Consider the following 18,221-nt stretch of genomic DNA (forward strand, 5'->3'; position numbering starts at 1 on the left):
GCAACAACTTCCACAAATACTTTGCCGCCAAAACGCAATTGTTACTTATTTCCATTCCGATCGACGCAACGGCGCTAACGACTAATGCATTAGCACCACTGCAGCAAACGTGCCATTGCACGCGAGCGTACGAAGCTGCTTGCGATGTCCAACGCGCTCAAAAAATATAAACTTTAAAACACACACACACGCGCACAATCGCCCTTTCAGCTACGCCGCTCAAAGTGTACACTGTCCCTTTAATGACGTCACGCCCAGGGGTAAACATATCCCAGCGTGCACCGCGGCGTGGGGGGTGGGTGGCCGGGCGTGGCCGCGTGGAGACGGCGCCAGAAGCCGAGTTTCAGCGCAGCTTCCCTCACGTCTCTCGCTCTTTCTCTCTCGCTGCGGCTCCGGTTCCCGTCCAGCGGTGGATAGAGCAAGCTGAAAGGTTGACCAAGCTTCAGGGCGAATAGGAGCGCACGTCGCAGGCGGCTCCAGCCGGTTCCCGAGGCGTAATCGAACCATTATCGGTGCAGCGGCTCCGGCCTTGACTGCAGTAGCAGCAGCAGCAGCTTCAGAAGCTTCCAACTCGGCTCCCCTCCCCCGAGTTCAGCTTAAACTTCGCGTTCAGCAGCGGATAGAGCAAAGTGGCCGCAGCTTCATAGCCACTATAGGATAGATGTCCAGCGGCGTCAGCTTTCTTACGGGTCAAGCCTGAACGATAGTTCCAACGTCGACTTCCCATCTCGCAGCGGATCCATATCCAGCTTCAACTCGGGCCTGCGCTGCAGCTCGAGTATCATCAGATCCAGAGCCCTTGAGCTCCTGCTCCAGCAGTGGATAGAGCTCCATAACGAGTCCAAACTGCATCGTTCAGCGGCTCCAGCTACCTTAACCTCACAGTCTGCTCTCCAATAGACAACCCGCCCCACCTCACTGTGTTAGTTCCAGCTCCCGCCTAAACTACGGCGTGCTTGTCGCGACGTATCCCACAGCCGAAGCCGCGTCCCTTGCGACTGCAGCCCTGGATCTAGCAGCCTCGACTGCAGCTCCAGCCTCGCCACCAACTCCATCGACTCCTCGTCCACCTCAAGCCTCGACTCCGGCCTCGCCCGAGGGGGGCGATGCCGCGGGCGGCGCTCGGTCGCTGAGAGTCCAAGCGGGAGACGCCGGTGCCGCCGGGGCTACGATGAACATCAACAGCAGCAGCAGCAAGACGGTGGCGGTGAACGTGGGCGACGTGGCCCAGCGCTGGATCGAGTCCGGTGCCCTCCTCCAGCCTCGCTCCCTGCAGACCGACACGGGCTCAGGGGACCGTGGGGACATAGTCCTGGCCCACGTTGCGACGGCGGAGGCGGCGGCGGCGGCTACCACCGCCAGCAACCCTCCTGCTGTCCCACAGGTGCCCTTCCACATCCCCGGCCTTGGCCGCCTGAGGCCGTCCTCCTACCTGGCTCTGTTCAGCGCCGTGAGCAAGCTGGCTCGCCTGGACGACTTCGTGTGCGAGCTCAAGATCGGATCGGGATTCTTCTCCGAAGTCTACAAGGTGATTGGAGGCAGGGGTCACACCGCGTTCTCTGGGTGGGGTGGTTGTGAGTTGCAATTGTTTCTTGCTGTGGTTGTCCCACCTGATGACGGACGCTTGTGTTGCGCCCGAAACGTTGTGATTTAATTAAATTTATTTTATACCTACATGACTTTACCGAAAGAACCAAAGAGTATGCTTCTTAGTTGTCTTAAAAGTGAACCTAGCCTGGCACAAAGCGCGGTGGTGGCGTCACCCTGCGTGGCGAATATCAGCTGCCCGCTGTTCGTGGTCGTCGTGGTGGTGATGATGACTTCTCGGTTGTGCTGAAGTCGTTAAGTTGCTCCGCACTCAGATCATCCCACAAGACGCGGTCGCATAGAAGTAGCGTACAACAGTGGATTTTCCAGGCGCTGCTGTCTGCTGCCGACCCAGAAGCAATGCCGGCTATAACGCCTGGGTGTTCGCCCGTTCCCAAGCACTATTCCGGCCGGCTCAGTCCTGTCGAGATGGGGATGATGCTGGGCCATTCATTCATCAGGCAGACCAGTTTAGTGGCACAGATGTGGCTAAATCGTATGCTGTAGTAGTAACTTAAGTCTCAAAACTGGAGTGTTTCGCTAAGAGTTTGCAAGCTACGCCAATGGCCTAGAATGAAAGAGATGCCCCAAGTGGGCTTGGCATGATTTAGTGCCCCCCTGCACTTCCACTTTGGCTTTCATCGGCATCAACATTATCTGTGGCCAATCCACTTTTGGACGCAGACCTTTCCCCCCACCCATGCTGTCAACGACCGTGTAATGCAATAGTTGGCATGAAGTTAACACGTGTGTGTCTGTTTCTTTTAATGTTTTGGTCAAAACTGTTGCACTGTACTTGTTTATTTCATTCGTGATAATTGTAAATGTCAAACAAATTGTAAACGTTGTGGATTTACTCTCCAACACACTCGTGGGCTAAAGTAATTAACTGGCGCGTTTTGTTTACGTGACAAACCTTGCTGGTTGTGACGGGTGGTGGAGGGTTACGACACATTTATACTTACGCGATCTAACCCATAAACCTTTATTGTGAATAATATTGGTCGCGAAATCCTACGTGTTAAACTTGTTCATTTCATGTTCCAGGGGCTGATGTTACAATGCACACATCATCAACTACAGTGTTCTATCCACTGCTCGATGAAAACCTCCCCGCATCGTCGCTAGGCTGTGTGTTTTCAATGCAGCACACACATGAGCCCCTTGTTATATAACAGAAAATGACCTGTGCTATTGCAACTGTTTTGATCAAAACGGCGGCGCCACGGTTAACGACCTCGCCTGGTATACAGGAGGTCATGGGTTCAGTCCCGACCCTGACGCCTGCTGTATTTTTGGAGTTTGCATGTTTCCCCCCCCCCCCATGGTGGTGTGGATTTTTCTCCGGGTCCTCCGGCTCTTCCCTCCACATTTAGAGACATTCTTGAGAATATTTGGCTGCTATGAATTTCCGCATGATAAGCCACTTTCGTTGAGCTATCAATTGTGGACCTTACCTGGTAAAAAAAATAGTTTAGTTTTAGTATTAAGCTGCAGTGGGAATCCGACTCAGGGTGACCCTGTGTGTTGGTGTCTTATCCCATAACTCAACTGGAGTTATTTTCCCCGTTTTATGATTCTATAGGCTGCCCTTAGAGTTCTTCATTTGCAGTGTGTGTGGTCTTTCATTGTTTTTGCATTATAGCTGTCAAGTAGAGAAATGAGAGATCAGTGTTTTGCAACCTGTGGTTCACAGACCACACTTAGTGATCTGCAAGGCCATTGGAAGTCATCTGCGGAACTTGAGTATACTGTGATTTCATCACAAAACCCGTGTAGACTCAGCCGTCTCATTAATACGAAGCAATGCAAAGCAAGGAAATCAGTTGTTTATATGGAGGTCAATTGACATTTTACTGAGTGGTCTAAATGTTTAAAAAAATGTTGCTGGTCCTTTGTGATTTGCACATTTTCGTGAGAGCAATGCAGGTCCAGAAGGTTGTAAACCCACTGGTTTAGATGAAAATGTACATATAGTTCGCACCAATATGTTCTGAGGTTCAATATATCATTAACAATCAGCCCAAAGCATCACTATACCTGTAATATAGCTATCCAAAACAAAACCATAAAACGATTCCGAGTTCACTGCACGAAAAAAAATATACGAAGACTTGAACTCTAAAGATGCAATGATTAGTTATGTTGCTTTAAGGGGAAAAAATGATTGAAATCTACTTAAGTTGATTAATGTAACTGACAACAGAGCTTTTCTTGTGGGTGACTGCTCTGCAGATAAAAGACCATACCTCTGCAAGACTTTAATGCATAAACCCAACCTTTAACCCGTAACAACATTGCCTTCATATGGCGTGTTGCAAAGATACTCAACTGTTTCTTTCGAACAGAAACAAAAGTTCTTTATTTACTCAGCAACGTTGGTTGTAAGCTAATGGTTTTCTTTGGTGCCTTCGTGAAATGCTCTTGATGGGCAGTGGTTTCACAATGTTCTCCATTGTTCCACTCTGCAGTCATAGATGAAGTGCATCGACCATGCGATGTCTAAATACGATTCACGGTGGGGCAGCGAGAAACCAGGAGCGGATTCATTTGGCTCGCTGAGGTGTGATGAAGTCTTTGTTGGGTCACCTCTACATCCCTCGATGCTGTTTGCCATCTACCCCTAAGGTGGTAACAATGTGGTCGGCATTTTATATTACTCGCCAGAAAGGGTGGCGGGATTATCACGTAAGTTAAGGGAGAGCCGGTTGAGATCGTCCCAAATCGGCGGTTCGGCGTTTGACGTAGCCCTGTCCTTCCCTTGATGATGCCACTGCTCGGCAAATGTGGGGTGGCATGATGCTCGATAGCATTGGGGAGCCCCATGGTGTTGGCGTTGATGTCAGTGTTCCGATGATGATACGCATAGCTGTGTTAACAAATAACGGTGCTGTATAATGTTTTGTATGACGATGCCATAGGCTATATACCTTTTGCTTCCAGCCGTAAAAGTTTTGGATCGCGTACAGCTGGCACAACCTAAATACTTGACCCCGTTGGTTAGATTTCGGCAGTTTAACTTGTTTGACACAGGCCATTGCCGTGGAGAAGATGAGCAAGGGCAGTGGAATGGATTTGTGTGGAAAGTCATCATAGTTTTACGAGGAATGTGATAAGTTGCGCCTCTGAGCAAAACCACAGCTCGTTTGACCTAGTCTGGTAGCCATTTGTATACTGTGGTTTTTAAGGTCGTGTATTTGAGGTCTTGTGTGGATATAGAGTTATCCAAATCTACTAAGAAATAAAAACTAGGATTTTACAATGGGTACACCACAGTCTATTGGCGTGCCGCATGTGGCAATATCAATTGTGGGTAGACACACCTTTTCCCAGATATTTGGTCAGCATGGCAGAGTAGGCCAATTTCTCTCCAGAGGGGAGTTCCATAGAGCTCCCTCTACTGGAGGCCCTTCCGCCAGCAGTGCCGTGAACAAGCAATTGCAGGGCTGCACCATTACCTTTGCACCTAGTTGTCTTCAATTAAATTTTTTTAAGAAAAAGCAGCCACGACTATTAATAGAGCTTTCTTCTGCCTGATTTGCGGCTTTGGCATTGCACGTGGCTGGCCTTGCTACCCCCTGCTGATGGACCTCCCACAGTTGAGGCAGCAGGGTTATGCAGCTGCACACTGTCAGGCATGAGGCAAGTTCACACCACAGGGCATGCTCCAATCGGGCAGTTTGGCTGTGTGTTCCGTGCTAAAAATGAATTGCGTGCCCAAACTCTGGAGTGTGGCCCTTTAGCGTGTGCACGTGCAAGCTTCATTCAGAATTCTTAGCAATCTTGGAATTGAATAGAAATATTGATGGTCTACATGGAGTCACCATAGGCACCTAGTGAATATAATAAATTAAAATATGGAATAGTCAAGTTCATGAGGTTGGCACCGGCAGAGCTGAATACCAGAGTGGATGTTTTCTGCGGCGCAAGCCACGCTAGTACTTGCTGCCAGTTGGGGACACATTCCAGTGGGCTTGCATATCTGTGTCGTACCTCTGCGAGGGGGTGGCTTTGCCTTTTGCACTGCACACAATGCACACACTTTGAGAGTTGGCTGCAAGATTTTACATTTAGATAGCTACACCTGGCAGAGCCTCTCCTTTTACCAGCATGGCTAGCTCTTAACAATTAAACTGTTGTATGAATACAACCAGCCTATGACCAAATCAGCGGTGTAATGCAGCCGATTTCGTCAGATTGCAGAAGCTAAACAGTGTTGAGCCTGGATAATGCTTGGATGGGTGACCAGTATGCATAAAGCATGTGTTGTAGGCTGTTGCAGGGCATATTATCAGCAGAGGGCAGTGCAGTAAAATCCTTTGTTGTAATGTATTTCTATGCTCCTACGTTTATACTGCCAACCTTTGCCAAACCACACTGACCAGGTTGGTGAAGTATGGTCAAATGACCCCAACGGTTGAAGAGGCCCTCATCCAGCAGTGTAATTTGATCTGGCCGTTTGAGATTAAGCAAAGCACACGCTGAAAATATGTTCCCGTGTATAATGTTACGTGACTGATGTAACAAAGCAAGTATTTGGAGGAAGTTATGTTAAGGAAAATAAATCGGATCACCATTTTCAAGCTATTCTTGCATGTTGGTAGCATGGTATCCCTTTAATGAGCCTGCATTTCAAGGTAATGAACATTGCAAGAGTCTTGTCAAATTACTAAAATCATGGCCTTCGGGCTGTTGTTGTATATATGCGTGGCCAGCACACATAGTTAAGTATTGCCTGTGGTTGATTTTGTCTTTAAATGTAAATTCCTACTGTGCAGGTCATGCAAGTGAGGAGGAAATTGTTGACAAAGCGTCCGCAATAAGTCTCCCATCGCGGGGCACGGTGTGAATCTGTGGCCGATGAGAGTAGATGAACCCTGCCACCTGTGACAACAACAACAACACTGACGCGTCTCGTTTTTTTCTAAGCTTCGCGCGCAAGGCGTTCGTATAATTTCTACCGCAGCGCTCCCGACACTTACCCAGTGCCTGGTAATGCTACGTTTGTGTACTTTGCGCCCATCGTCTCAAGCACGGTGGCATCCTGTTTCTTTTGCTTTTCCGGATGACAGTGGCGCTTGAAACGACAGCAGACAGTGAAGCGATCTTTGCTGCGCTTGCACGCGTGTCGCTACGAAGGAACGTGAGAGCACTTGCCCGGGCGGGCGGGCTGTGGCCTCCATTTGAGCGTGGCCCCCCGTCACTCGATACGCGTTCAATGCCATTACACGTGAACAAAGGGCCCGGTGAAATTGTTCTCCGTGCTACCCGTAGCATTAGTATTTTGTATCTTCACCAGTCCCCCCCCCCCTTTTGTTAGACTTGACGTGTTATGAGTGATGTATTTGCAGCAATGTGTATAAGTTTGATGTACTTCCCACACCCAGTTCTGAAATGACCTTTTCCTTCAATGGGACTTGGCTGGTGGTAATGATTTAACATTCCACAAATGTTTGAACGGGTCTGGCCGATTTCTATCTTGGGTAAGTGGAATTATTTGCATTTTATGTTGTGCTGGCGCACTTAAGTGTCCTTATGTAAAGGTGTTGTTACGCACAACGTGTCATTTTATAGTGACGGCATGACACCTTGCTATTTTAGTTTTAAAAGACCCTTTATCCTCGCTCCCTCGTGAGCGGCCACTTCAAAGGGAAGTGAGGCCTGAACACTTCTCGGCTGCATTTGGCTCCTCGGAAATGCTCGGTCCGTTGCACACCTTTGATGCGCGGCCTAGCACATTGGGAGCCTCGGAGAGCCCGCGCGATGATTAAAAAAGTTTTGCTTGGATACCCAAATCTTCATTGGCCTTGGCCTTGACTTGGTCTCGTATTGTCTGCCCATGTCCAGTCCCACTCGACGTAAATGGATATGAAGTGTAAATAAAAAAGCAGGGTTGTGTTTTTGTATGTGCAGGAATGTAGTTCCCCAGGGTCAGACAGGTCAAACTGAACAGGAGAAATTCGATGAAAGAAACTAAGCCTCATTGCTGCCTGTACAAGCAAAATATGCACACCTGGAAATCCTGCTCTGGTCCGTGCACATGCATTTGTCTACCGTTTTGGGATTTGTGCCACATACCAGACGGTGTTGTGTTGGTCGTATGGATCATTGCATTAAGATGAGGGGCTTGGTTTTTCCAGGTTTGTTTAGGCAGTAAAGCCTAACTGAATCTTATGGCACTTTTTCAGGAGATGCCTGCATTAGATGGTTGGACAATTCCACAAATGAGTATTTGGCTTTAAACTTTTAGATTCACCAGCACTTCATATATCAGTTGTGTTTTATGTATTCCAGTAACATTCTGAACAACTTAATCGTGGTTTCTGCTTGCTTCACGACACGGCTGGCAAGCAATTTAGAGTCACTCAATAATACCTCAAAACAAATTAGTTTTAATCACGTCGCGGTGGTGAAAAATGTACACATCAAAAGGACCAATCGATGAAATTTAATAACGCACGCTGCCAGTTAGATTGGCAGGGTGGATTTATACATTAGCAATGGGAATGTGAACTTGGCCGTGTGGTCGTCCATTCTGTTAAGCGCTCCTCCGCTTGGGCCTGCAGTGTTTGTTCGCTTTTGATTGGCAACTCCCGTTTGTACTCGGAGCTGGAGGGTATCAGATCCCCAGAGGTCATTAAGGGCTAAATGGGGGGGAGGGAGTGCTGGGGGGGGAGAAGTTGTGGGGGCGGGGTATCCGTCTCCCAGTGTTCATTACCAAAATAACTTCACTTATCCTGGTAACGCTGCAGGATCTGGGGCTTTTTCAGAGTCGCCATGAGCAGGTGCCGTTTTGGGGGAGATGGAGGTTGGAGGTTGCGTTTCTCTGTTGGCCGCGTAGCCTCGGCGTGAGCCGTAGACCGCAAGCCGTATGCAAATGTATCTCGGTCTTCTTGACGCGTTCCGTTACGGGTCCAATAGTCACGCGAGCACTATTAATATCGTTTTACGTCCAGACTCGCAGAGGCCTGCCAATATGGGCGGACATGTGAAAATGTCAGGTACGTGAACAGATATCTATTAAATATACAAGTAAATTACTGGACAGAAATGAGCGCAAACTGCTTTAAAAACGTGGGAAAATGCTTGCTGGTAATTTGGGAGAAAGAGTTTGAAAAGAAACGTCGAATTTGAGAATATCTATAGAAAGAGATAGTTGTGCCATATGCAAATACTGCACTGAGTGTGGGGCAATTAATTTATCAGGGCAGGTACATGACGGTCCGTATCTGAGACGTACTCTCGTTTGTTTATTCACTTGATGTACAGGTTATTGTCGATTATGGAGAATGATTAGTGTTAGCTGCACATGGGAACCTCTCCCCAGCTTATAATCCATGACTTATGTAAGTGCCCTTCTAATTCATTGTGTGTATGTATTGTGAGTGCTGTCTGTGTTTTTTTTAAACCGACAGTTTCGTCTCACCTTCATTTGCCAAATAAAAGCCTTGGGGATGGATGCAGTAACATTCTCTCATGGCCCTTTTATTCCAAAGATAGCTCAATTTGTGTTTTTTTTTGTGTTGACAGCATTTCTATTTTGAATTCAAATAATGGGCGTTATGTTGGCCGCAGGAGATGGCTTATCGGCTCCGCTAGTCACGTCTCCAGAATGAAAGACGCGGCCCTCCATTGTTCCGAAATCGAGACAAAAGCGTAAAAAAAAAACCTTGAATATGACACGGCACAAAGGAGCTTGGGATATATTTTGTTTTTGCAGTCACCTCAGACAGCGTTCCACACGTGAAATTGTGGTGCTTTAACGCCACCCATTGTGTGCATTGACTTGCAGGAAAGTGAAGCACTGGCAGCATCCATATTAAAGGCCTTTAGAATTGACTGCAGTGGAGGCACATTCATTTATGAATGAATCCTGGGGGAAGTTATTTTTTTTAAACCGTGGTGTATTATATCACTTTTTTTTAGTCCATGAACTATTGCGAATCCGTTGGTCATTCATACGAGCTCCATAGGTTGCCGTCCAGTGGATGAGCAGATGAAACCGGTGGCTCAATTATAAAGGGGAGGGAGATTATTCGGCAGCCATTTCGACATGGCTTACTTCAGGAATCCAGCCTCCGAAATCTGAGAAACTCGCCAATGTTGTACATGGGGATAGCAAATATCATGCAAATTCTATGCGAATATTTATTTCATAATGTAATGATATAAATCAAATATTTAATTCATGAATGCATCGCAAGCTATGCCTGGATTTTGTATTTCTAAGGTAACTTTTGCAGTTCAAGATCTAAATAGAGAGTTATGGGCTAATGTATTGCCATGTGTCTTGCTGTGTGTATTTTGTATGTTGAATTTCTTTCGCACCGTACGTAGCCCACCGTGCTAACCGGGGGTGCGGGGGGGAAGGACAGGAAACTAAGCACAAAAAAGCAGTTCTCAAAGAAATGAGTCTTCAGTCTAGATTGAATGCAAGTGTACATTTGAACCGGGACAGGAATATTCCCACTTCTGCCTCTGTACCGTGTGCCCTTTCCGTCGTGCCTCGACCAATCATGTTAACATTCCGCACCCTCTCGGTCTCCGACATTCGTTCAAATGACCGAGTGCAACAACCGCGGGAGGAAGACCTGACAGCAGATGGTAGGGTTACTGTTTGGGCAAATCGTCACGTGTATACCGAGCAGCAGCAGTGGCAGCTGAGGGAACTGGTGCATGGTGGAACGCATTGGTATCGACCATGAGCTGGCATTAGCTGCTGTGACCACGATGACGTCTTGATCTTGACCAAATGCACCGGTTACGTACACCTTGCTTCACCTGCGCATGCCAGGGCCACCCCCACGCGATGGGGGTAGGAGCTTGTCATCGTTACAGCTGCGCATTCCATCTCCATAGGGACGTTCAGCGTCGAACGTTCGGCCCGTTTCACTCTCCGTCGTCCCCCCTCCGCCTTCTCCGTCCCCCACCTGTTCGTGACGCCCCTGTTAGTTGTACAGCTTGTGAAAAAATTAGCGCACTTTCCTCGATTGCTACCTGCGGCTAACCCCGAGGCTGGGACCTTCCACAATGGAGTGAGTGGCGACCTGGTAACTTAGTTTTTTTTCCGGCGTTTTTTTGGATCGCCACTTTGTGCACCAAATGACATGGGGCGGGGGGGGCCCCTTTTGAAACCAGTCTGGTGTCGAATTTCAGCCCCAACAAAGCATGTCGTGCAGTCTGAATTTAGTGTGGGAAGTGAGCATTGGCCAGTGATGGCAATGGGTAAACATTGAGGTGTACCAAGGCGTTTTCAGCTTCCAGTTACTGTTTAGTTTGTTTTTTCAGTGTTAGGTTTTGATGGTTATAAGTCACTGTCGCCTTCAGTTTTTCGTCGTTCGTTTCTTAAGCTCAAGAAACAATGTGACCAATTGTTTACATCAATTGCCACTGGCTCTACAGCTTTTGGGAGGTATTCACCTTTTTGTGTGCCTTAATGCTCTGGTTCAAGTTCATTTTGTTTAACCAGATGGGACACTATATAAGAGTAAACCTGGGTCACCAAAATGACACTGGGTCATGGCAAAATCACACACCGATATTTGTTTTATTCCTTCCACTTTGTTTGTCCAGGAAAACCCTCGATGAGTATTCAGACTCGTTTTTATGAGGGTCCAACGTTGGAGATATTTTTGGCCACTTCCATTGACGAGTGTTTGGCTTGCGGTAGAACACCACGGCTACCTGCAGGAAAAACCCCACTCGTACAAGTAAATAAGTTTCCGCACTGGTGGAGTCAATCCACTCCGCTCTGCTGCCTCTGACCAACTCGCCTGGAATGCGCCCCATCTCGTCAGATCGCGGCAGTGAAGCTGGTGTCAACCTCGCTAGTTTTTCGATGGGCGACCACCGTGCATATAGCAGGCGTTAATGGCTGCTGTTGGCGCGATGTTGTGTACGGTACGTCTGTACACCCCCCCGCCCGCCTCTCACCAACCCGCACCGCAGGGCCTGGTCAAATATGGTCATGCAGCCCCCCCCACCGTGACCAGACGGCATAGGGAGGCTATTGCCCAGCGGCAGCAGTGGATTGTTCATGAACATGATCCTGCAGCTCCTGGCGGCTTTGGGAGTTGCAGAAATGTATTTGATCCGCCCCAAAAGCGCTCACGGGGCCCCCAAAGCGCCGGATTACTTTTGATTTCAAGTTGGGTGATGACTGGTTTGTGTAAGCAGGAGGGGCACGGTAAATGTGCACCGTGGATGATTAATGTTGGGCGTTGAGAAAATGTGTTCGCAAAACGTTCTGAACCTTCACCATTTGGGGATTTAGGGACGTTAGATAAATCCTGGACCATTGTAGGTTTGCACAACAGGGCCGTACAGTAGAAATAAAAAGCGAGCGGATCTCTTTGTGCTATAAAAGAACCAGGGTCGTGTGTCACGTGAGTCGCCGCGATCCACGCTGATGAACAAATAAATGGTATGCAGGCACAAACATAATTTAGATTTTTTGTGATTTACAAGATCCTATATGTACATGTACAGCCCTTGTTTCAACCACTGCTGAATGAGGGCCTCCCCCGTGTCCTGGCGGTCGTGAAGGTCATTTGAGCATGCTTCACTAAGCTGGTCACCAAGGTGGCGAACATAGATGCTGGAGCATAGAAGTACAGTACAACAACGGATTCTGCTGCACTGCCCTCTGATGACAAAATAGCCCCCTAGCCTTTAACACACATTCATCGATGTGTTGGTTAAAATCGAGTGTTATGCTCACCGTAATGTATTTAAATGCGGACATAGGGTTCAGTAATGTACTATTAGTTCGACTTGTATCGAATTGCATGAAAAGCTGTTTGAATGACGACGGAGCTGACGACAAAGAATAAATGACGCAGAATATACAGGACGGGAAATAAAAATGAGCGTGAAATAATTTTTTTGCAAGGTAGCTTGGTGGTTCAGAGGTCAGAATGATGACATCTGTTCACAGTGCTGACCTCTGGCTTTAAATCCAGGTTTCAATCACCTGTGGTTGAACTTGGCTCTCAAGTGTAGTGGGTTGAAGGGGTCAGCCTGATCGCCAGTTACTGATAATAAAATGAACAATAATGATATACTATCTTGATATCAGCATCATGTGATATTTTGTTGTAGTACAGTCATGAGTGAGTTTATGGTGTTAGGCCAGTCATCAATGACTGCACAAAAAATAATCACGTGACGCCGATAATACTATCAGGAAGAAATGAGGGGAAAAATATATAAATATTGTAAAAGACTGACCCGTTGTAGAATCTAATCTTAACAGAGGCATAGTGGAGGCCTACCTTTGTACCCGCCTTTTATCAGCCATTGATAAAATCGGCTTCATCCATCAGAGGCTTTATTTAAAACCTCTTTTGATGCTTTTGATCGTGTGTTATACATGGGTTATTTGAGGCGGCCTCCCCATAAATAATTTAATCAATGACTGACTTTCCTATGTAGTGGTTTTGCATGCTTATTTAGAGTCTTGTGCTGTAACGAAACCATCCAAAGGCGGCAGCTGCTTTCAATACCATATTTGTAAAAATACACGTTTGATTTGAAACACGTAGGCCACCTTTTTTCCGAGTTTGGAGGTTATTAAATGGTTCGAAAAGACAACTTACTTACTCCTCTTCACTCCCTGTGGAGCGTAAGGCCGCGACAAGCCCATGGCCATGCCGGATGGTCTTGAGCAGCTTTCTTTGCTTGACACCAAGACAGGCTCCCCATGGGTCTTTATTTGGTTTTGAACGGTGCGTCGCCAGATGGTCTTCGGCCTACCCCGTGGTCTTTTCCCTCGTGGTGTCCACCATAAGGGCAGCTTTCGCTATGGACTCTGGTTCCATTCTCAGCGCATGTCCCAGCCACCTGAGCCTTCTCTCTGTTACGTCCCGCGTTGTGCATCTTGAATTGGTCTTGATGTACAGGTCCCAGTGTGAAATATTGTTTGGCAAGAAGCTGCAGCAAATTTTCCTCAGGCAGTTGTTGTCAAAAAGGCGATAATACATACTAATTGGGGTATAACAAAAAAATTCCACACATTCATGCATGTGTCTATTGTTTAAAAACGAATATGGTATGCATCCAAAATAATATTTCTCAACCGCCAGGATGTTATATTTTATTTTTTAGTGGGTGTACAGTCGTCCGTGTTGTCGGTAGAGTCCCGCTTAGCGGGTGGTGTGGACAGAGCCCCCCCCAATGTCAAGTGCAGTTTGAATCCTTGTGTCCACGCCTCAGAACCATGCAGCACACGGCCCCAAACGCCTACTCAGTGCCATCTTAAAATGTGTTATTTTTTTTTCCGCATGATTTTTTTATGAAAAAGTGCTTACCTTTAAAGGTCATTTATTAGTTTTTTTTTTATTTTCTTTGAACCTATCTACGTGACTTTACCGAAAGACCCAAAGAATATTGGTCATTTATAGCCTTTATCTTCATGCCCCTGATGTGTGTGGCCTGCACTGCATCTTTGTCCTGTGGATGGTTATGGCCTCTAGACTAATCAAACCAAAAATGGCATGTGTATATGAATGTATTGTGGGGAGCGGTAGTGTCGTGGTTAGTGCACTACCCTACGTACCCGGCGACCCGAGTTCGAATCCCCTTCGCCACCTATAACCAGTGGCTAATACATGGACCAGTCCTGGGCCTCGCCTAGGTCTTCTCAGCCCTAAATGAATACCTGGTGTGGTGTGTACACATCACCACTGGGGAGACAAAGGCGGCCGGGCGTGATGCTGTGCCGTGCCGACCTCTTGACGCTTGCTAGCAACACTTGCCCCCATGGTCTGTTATGGTTATATGGGAGGATCTTTATCTTTGTATGAATGCTTGCGTACTTTTGTGTACCTTTGTTGCAGTACCTTGGCACCCTTTGAGAGCTGAGATTGTAAAAACTTTGCGATTTCAGATTTAATTGCGATGGTGGAATGTGGCTAAACGTTTAAACAAAGGTTGTGTTCTAGTACAGGTCTTTTTTATGGCACTGCACACATTCCATTGCTGTGAAGTGCCAATGCACATCGCAGTAAATCAATTTGGTCATCGTCTTCCCAGTCAAATCCAGAAAATCGGAGACTGAGGGTTGGTTAATTGCGTGTAAATGATCAAAAAAAACCTCCCCGGAGGGCTTTTTGAGTTGGCCATGCAACGTCGCATATCTGTAGTACAGGACACTCAGGCATAGGCGCATGTAAAAAGATCGGATTTGTGAACATCTGTAGAAATTCGTTTTTCCAGTCACAAATACCGCACGGCGTGCGAGTGGTTAATTGTCCATTACTGATATACAATGTTGCACTATACAACATATTGATTTATAAGCCCATCTGTGCGGACCTTTGAGTGTTATTACCACAATAGCACAACAAGTGAATGGGCTAATGAAGGAGCCAAGAGTTTGGCAGTACAGCAAGTAGGTGTGCGACATGTTTGAACCTTTGTTATTCCCCTCTTGTGCGTGGGGTTTTTCTCTTGGTGCTCAGGTACTCTCTAGCATACAGAAGCGCTCCTTAAGAGGAATTAGCCCAACGTCTCAATGCAGGGCCATCCTTAAATAAGTCTTGGGGCTCGGTGAGGCTTTCTTGTAAAAAGAAATGACACTGTCATATTGTTATTATCGAGTGAATGTCCACGAGACACGTTTTATACTTGGCTTGGTTTTGGTAGCCACCTTAGGTGGAGGGCTACGTGTCTCTTGGAGTAATATACAAAGGCACGCTATCGTACAACCCTTTAGTCATGAGCAGGTAAGAACCGATTGAGATAAATGATCGCCTTTACACGGAGCTAAGTTATACATTTTAATGTGGCCAAGACGAGAAAAAAAACGGCTTGCCTTGTCATTCCATCTTAACTATGGCACGTAGACAAGACGAGATGGCAGTGTCGCACACTGTGTACCCTGGATTAGGATCGTAGTGCTCGGTTTGAAACTTCCTACTGAACATTGAACTATTGTCATGGCCAACCTTTAAAACTATAAACCTCTTCAGATATACCCGGTGTTGCAAATATTTCTCGAACGCACTAAAAAACGCCCTCCAATTGAATGCATTCGGGGTTAATAAGTAACCTTGTGGTTTCTAAAAATTAACACGGTGCATTCTGACTTATTTGTTTGCTTAGCGACTGTAAACATTCCGCTGCCTCCTGACAGGCCGGGTGGGAACTTTAGCAATCATTCCAGGTTGCGGAGAGAGTATGTGTGCACCCGCACTGACCTTTGGGTGGAGCGGTGGCATTGTGGTTAGCAACCGCGCTGTCAATCCCAACGACCCTGAGATTGATTACCGGCCACGGCTCACGTCGCCGGCAAACATCTGAATGCACCTTTTTTTATGTACCTAAGGTTAAGGTGCAAGTCTGGAGCCATTTGAGTGGAAAACATTTAGTATGGCCGTGAGCCTCCTCTCTTGAGATAAGGGTGCAGCCATGGAATGTGTTGCTCCACATCACTGCTGGCGGAAAGGCCTCCACTCGGGGGAGCTTTAGAGAGCCACTTGATAGACTTGGCTTTGAAGGAGTTCCCGGTGTGACACGTAAACGTCAGCACTGGGTATACCAACGCTGGTCGGGCGTGGTGTTGACCACACCACCTGTCGCATGCCTGCCCCTAACCGGCTTTCATAGGTGTTCACTAACAGCGCTCGCCCCACCACCATCCTATGGAGGCTGCACGGTGGGGATCTTTTATCCTTGCATTCATGTTGACCTTTGATTGACGTGTGTGTCCATTCAGGTGCGAGACAAGGGCACGGGGAAGGTGATGGTGCTGAAGATGAACATCCTGAGCAGCAACCGTGGCAACATGCTTCGTGAAGTGCAGCTCATGAACCGCCTCTCTCATCCGAACATTCTCGGGTACGCGAACCCCCACACCCTGCATCCGTTGAGGTGCAGCGCATGTACGCACGCAGGTGCGGCGCTTGTGCAGGTGCGGCACGTGCACGCATACAGGCGATTATTATACAAGTCCGTGAAACCAGACCAGATATTTCACTTGTCGGCACCACCCGAGGTGGCTTCACTTTAGCGCTTCCAATTTATTTATGTGACCAATAACAGTGAATTGTTTTTTCCAATTGAGCAAAGGTTAAAAGTGTAAGGGAAGAAGTGGAAATAAAAGTGTTATGACCTGCGTTGTGGTGAGTGAGTGGGTGTATGTGTTTTTGTGACCTGCAGTGTGGTGGGTGAGTGTGTTGTTGTGACCTGCAGTGTGGCGAGTGAGTGGCTGGGTGAATGAGTTTGTTGTTGTGACCTGCAGTGTGGACGAGATTGAACACTGTGGATGAGACTGAACAGTCAGTCTTGTAGTACGAGTCATCTGCACGGGTGGAAGAATCAACGAGCGAAGTTCACGGGAACAGTAATTAGGGTGGTAGTGATAAAAATGACAAGGAGACGACTTACCGGCGGTAGCTTTGTAAGAGCTTCCATTGGCACGGTTCCACGATTGCTGGGAATCGACCGCGATTGGTTGCTCTTCCCGGGCCAAACCCTAAGAGTCAGCATTCCCATGATAGTTCTTCAAGGCTGAACCGATCTCAAGCCAGGCATGGTCGGCAGAACATGCTGCACACATTTATCCTGGATGGCTCAATTAAACTAAACTAAACTATTTTTTATATTACCAGGTAAGGCCAACTGAGCTATATGGCTCTTTTCCAGAAGCGAACTGGCCACAAATGATAGCTCAACGACATGTGGACATTTATAGCAACCAATTTCTATAAAGGCATGCTTCTCAATTTTGAGGGACAAAGCGGGAGGACCTGGAGAAAAATCCACTCGACCACGGGGAGAGACATGCAAACTCCAAATATACAAGCATCGGGTTGGGATCAAACTCACGACCTCCTGTATACCAGGCAAGGTAGTTAACATCTCGCCACCGTGGCACCCCCAGTGGCAAGAAGGCCGGTGCACCACATGCAAGAGGGGGTTTTGTGACCAGCACCACGGCCAGCCACCGTTTACCCCCCATGGCAATGTTTACATGGTGTACCAAGTACTCATTTTGAGGCTGAGTTGAACTTAGTGAGGCCCTCGGATTTGGTTCTGATATCACTCGCCACTGATGTTAGTCGTGGCCAGGAATCAGTCAGGCTGCCTGGTTCATAGTGCAGTGCGCTCATCACTACCCCACCGCTCCTCAAATAGTGACACATATACATAAAGCTGGAATCACCAGCGAAACGTCGTACTTGAATTGTTAATGTTGTGGGTTTACTCTCCGACACACTGGCGTACTGTGAAGTAATAACTAATTGTCACATTTTGTTTAAGTTACAAACCCTACTAATTGGCTGTGTCGGATGGTGGTGGGTTAAAGACATTTATATTTACGCGATCCAATCCAACCCAACAAAAACCTTTATTACAGATAATATTGGTCGCGAAGGCCTACGTTTTAAACTCACGCACAAAGCTGCCTGCATGGATGCCCACGGTCACTTGAACACTGGAGTGGTAATTTTTCGATTTAAAGCTTTCGTGACTGCAGGGATTCATCTTCTTGGTTCTTTCGGTAAAGTCACGTAGAAGGGAAATAATAAAATAATAAAAATAAAACATGATAAAATAATTCTCACGACGTTTCGGACACAACGCAAGCAGCCGTCCTCAGGTGAAGAACAGGTCTGTCGGAAAAACAGCGT

At 47.2% G+C, this 18,221-nt stretch overlaps 1 protein-coding gene across 1 annotated transcript in view; it reads left to right on the forward strand.

Annotated features, from left to right (window-relative positions):
* The first annotated feature begins 239 nt into the window (after nt 1-239).
* LOC144947656 (dual specificity testis-specific protein kinase 2-like) overlaps nt 240-18,221 on the forward strand; it is a 52,494-nt gene continuing 34,512 nt past the window's right edge. Inside the window, exons 1-2 of the mRNA XM_078876915.1 lie at nt 240-1,528; nt 16,304-16,425. Coding sequence (XP_078733041.1) covers nt 1,172-1,528; nt 16,304-16,425 — 479 coding nt within the window. The 5' untranslated portion in view covers nt 240-1,171. The remainder of the gene's footprint in view (nt 1,529-16,303; nt 16,426-18,221) is intronic.

This window comes from Lampetra fluviatilis, chromosome 46 (assembly GCF_964198595.1).
Source record: "Lampetra fluviatilis chromosome 46, kcLamFluv1.1, whole genome shotgun sequence".
In the NCBI taxonomy this organism is placed as follows: domain Eukaryota; kingdom Metazoa; phylum Chordata; class Hyperoartia; order Petromyzontiformes; family Petromyzontidae; genus Lampetra; species Lampetra fluviatilis.